Source organism: Neophocaena asiaeorientalis, unplaced genomic scaffold (assembly GCF_003031525.2).
Source record: "Neophocaena asiaeorientalis asiaeorientalis breed wild unplaced genomic scaffold, Neophocaena_asiaeorientalis_V1.1 scaffold327, whole genome shotgun sequence".
Lineage (NCBI taxonomy): Eukaryota > Metazoa > Chordata > Mammalia > Artiodactyla > Phocoenidae > Neophocaena > Neophocaena asiaeorientalis.
Genome location: NW_020174560.1, coordinates 7,374,130 through 7,377,441, shown reverse-complemented (window position 1 = coordinate 7,377,441; position 3,312 = coordinate 7,374,130). Strand labels below are relative to the sequence as shown.

Below are 3,312 nucleotides of genomic sequence, written 5' to 3'. Positions count from 1 at the left end.
TCGGGGCCCGCCCCAGAAACTCCGCCGTGTCCCCTCGGTGAGAAGTTCTGACAAAGAGTTGACAGTCATTCTCATAGGGCGCCAATCGCTTGCTCCGAAGGCGCTGTCCAGCCCACGGTGCTGAAGCGTCCCGGGCCCTGACAACTGAGAACAGAGATCATTCCCAACCTGGCAGGCTCCAGGCCTCGTCCATACTGGCCTAATAATCCACAAGGATCCTTGTCTGCCTAGCGGGTTTAAACTGGAATCGCCTCAGGGGCCCGAGCTTCCATGAGGAGGCCCAGGGAGAGTGGACAGTAGTCAATTCCTGTGCTCCATCCTGCAACCAGTAGAACTATGGGCATCTCCACTGACCCCTCCTGACTTATCCTATGAGTCATATGGGGAGACTGGGCCCAGAGGAGGGTCCATTTACTTTCCAGGAACTCAATTCTTCCCACTTGCACCCAAACCCAGCAGGCCCTGCTACCTGAAGCGGGTGGGGTGAGACCATCCCAGGAATTCCTCCCATACACATTCCCTGTAGTGAAGATGCCTCTCCCTCCATTCTGGATGACCCTCAACTTCCGTGGATGTTCACAACCCTTCCCCCCAACCCAACGTCCAGGCAGGCAGGGGAGATCAGGTGTCCCCAGTGAAGGGCTCTGCAACTTGGAGTCTAGAATCTTGCCCTCGAAGGAGTAAATGGCACGGTTGCCCAGTGACTTGAGCATAATTGTGATGGCAGTGATACTGGGCAGCATGAAGAAGCTGGGTACAGGGCAGAAATCAGACCAGAAAAGAGGGCTGGTAAGATGCCAGAAGGAGTAGCCACTGGTGTCCAGGACCAAACCCACACCGGACCCCACAGAGCTATCGTGGCAGCCCAGGACCCAGTCGTACCTCCTTAGCATCAGCCGAGCCTCAGTTCAGGCTTGGAGAGAGAAGTATAAGTCTAGGCAAGAGAGTTTTAAGAGGGTGCTCCAGAGGAGCTGACTCTGTGGCCAGCACGCATTTGGCAAAAGTAAATGTCATGTCCTGGTCTCCTCAGATGCATGAAAGTACCCAAGTTCAGTGCCCATAACCGCCAGGCAACTCCAGTTTAAGGTTCTCCGGGGTATATAGTGCATTCTGGCTGGATGTGGCTCAAAGAGCCCCAGGGGACAATGCACGGTGGCAGGGTTGAGTTCACACCATGAGGAAGGGCAGGCGGCAGCCTCAGGATTGTTGAATCATCCCAGAATGAGGATTCTTAAAATTGTGCTGCACGGTGAAGCAAGTTGCTTGACCCCTCTCCTTATTCAGGGTGCCTGCTGGTGCACCCTGGATGAGTGCCTGAAGATGGGCAGTGCCGCTTAGCCCCTTGAAGGGACATACCTGTGTGGGACAGCAGTGGACAGCCAACCACAGAATGAGAAGGTCTAACCCCATCCCCCAACACATGGGCCCCATACTGTAGCCCCCATGGCAATGGATTAATAACTAACGTTGCCCTGGGCATCACAGTGACCCCAGGAGAGCAAAGTGGATATTAGCAAACCCATTAGGCAGATGGGAAAACAGGGGCAGAGAAGGCATGGGACAGTCACCAAAGCCCCAGAGAAAGTCCAACTTTTTTTTTTTTTTTTGGATCTTGCTCCCCGATCAGGGATTGAACCTGGAGCCATGGCAGTGTAAGCTCTGAGTCCTAACCCTGGTCTCCTAGGTAATTCCCCCAACTATCCGATGTTCAGATTATTGCAACACCCTCCTTCCTGTCACGTGCTCTCCACTTAATCCGTCAAGGAGCCGATGCTAATGGCGGTCCCCTCCTTCAAAGCCAAACAGCTCTGGTTACCACGGTAAGTAACAAAACACCACTCCAGACGCTCAACAACGGAATCCTAGGAGGACGTGGGGAGGGCTCCTGTGGCCTGAGGGTCAACATGTCTGACCTTGGCTGGCCCCACAGCCATGGAAAGGACATGGACAGCATCCAGAGAAGGAAGGGAGCTGCTGGGCAAACTCTGGGAGAAGCGTAGGGGGCCTGGTGCAAGTGCTGACACCTTCCGCACGTGCTGGGCCCTCAGGTGGTGAGCCAGAAGTGCAGCCTGAGCTTCTTATTGCAGTAGGAGAGCCACAGCTGGGCCAGGCTCTTGTTGGGGAAGAATGTGAGTCCAAACACATCCAGCAAGCCTGGCAGAGGGAGGACAGCAGAGGGGCCACTGCAGGGGACCACCAAGAAAGTTTCTCTAAAGGCCAGTGTGGCAGGGATCCTGCCAAATTGAATGACTGGGCATCCATGTGAACTAGAATTCCACAGCCTGGATTACCGGAGGCGAGGTTGGGAACATCACACTGGGCGGTGTACAGAGCAGTAACAACGCCCCATACACATCTCCAGGGTGGTCCCCAACCCCTCTTCTGCCCCCATCCCCAATTCTGTATACTCTCATCCCCTCAAAACAGGCAGAATCGGAAGCTAAGGTTAAGAAAAATTTCCCAGAGAGTTACAGAATGGATTTTTTAAAAACAGATAAGAGGGGGCTTCCCTGGTGGCGCAGTGGTTGGGAGTCCGCCTGCCGATGCAGGGGACGCGGGTTCGTGCCCCGGTCCGGGAGGATCCCACATGTAGAGCGGCTAGGCCGCTGAGCCTGCGCGTCCAGAGCCTGCGCGTCTGGAGCCTGTGCTCCGCAATGGGAGAGGCCACTAAAAAAAAAAAAAAAAAAAAAAAAAAAAAACAGATAAGAAACTAAGATGATTAAACTTCATATTAGTAGGAGTTCTAGAAAGAGAAAATGGTAGGGAGGAAATTTTTAGAACTATTTTTTTAATCCCCATAATGGAAGAGCGTGAGTTGAAGGGACTCATACCACATACCCACACAGTGGATGAGGAATATCCAACAAGGCACAGCACTGACAATTTTAACAGTACTTATAGATAAAGAGATCCTAAAACTCTCTGCAAAACAAGTAGCCACACACTAGGGACTATGAATTGTTACAGCACACTAGAAGAATATAGAAGAAAACTTCAAACTTTGGAGGGAAAATTATCTCCAACATAGAATTATCTATCCGTTCAAATATCAACCCAACGTGAAGGTAGAAAGAAAATATCATTAGATGTTCAAGGTCTCAAAAATTTACCTTCCGTGTGCCTCTACCAGGAAACTGCCAGAGAATATGCTCCACAACAAGCAGCAAGAAGTGAACTAAGAGTGAGGAAGCCGGGACTTCCCTGGTGGTCCAGTGGTTAAGACTCCGCGGTTCCAATGCAGGAGGAACGGGTTCGATTCCTGGTCGGGAAATAACCGTGTCCGGCCAAAAGATCTAAAAAAAAAAAAAAAAA

At 51.8% G+C, this 3,312-nt stretch overlaps 1 protein-coding gene across 6 annotated transcripts in view; it reads right to left on the bottom strand.

The window, feature by feature from the left end:
* Positions 1-3,312, bottom strand: part of ZNHIT3 (zinc finger HIT-type containing 3) — a 47,523-nt gene that overhangs the window by 21,286 nt on the left and 22,925 nt on the right. For all 6 annotated transcript variants that reach the window (XM_024757717.1, XM_024757718.1, XM_024757721.1 and 3 more), the window contains exon 2: positions 3,111-3,293. Coding sequence is in view for 1 of the 6 variants with exons in the window: in XM_024757722.1 (XP_024613490.1) it covers positions 3,111-3,293 (183 nt within the window). In the remaining 5 variants the exon portion in view is untranslated. The remainder of the gene's footprint in view (positions 1-3,110; positions 3,294-3,312) is intronic.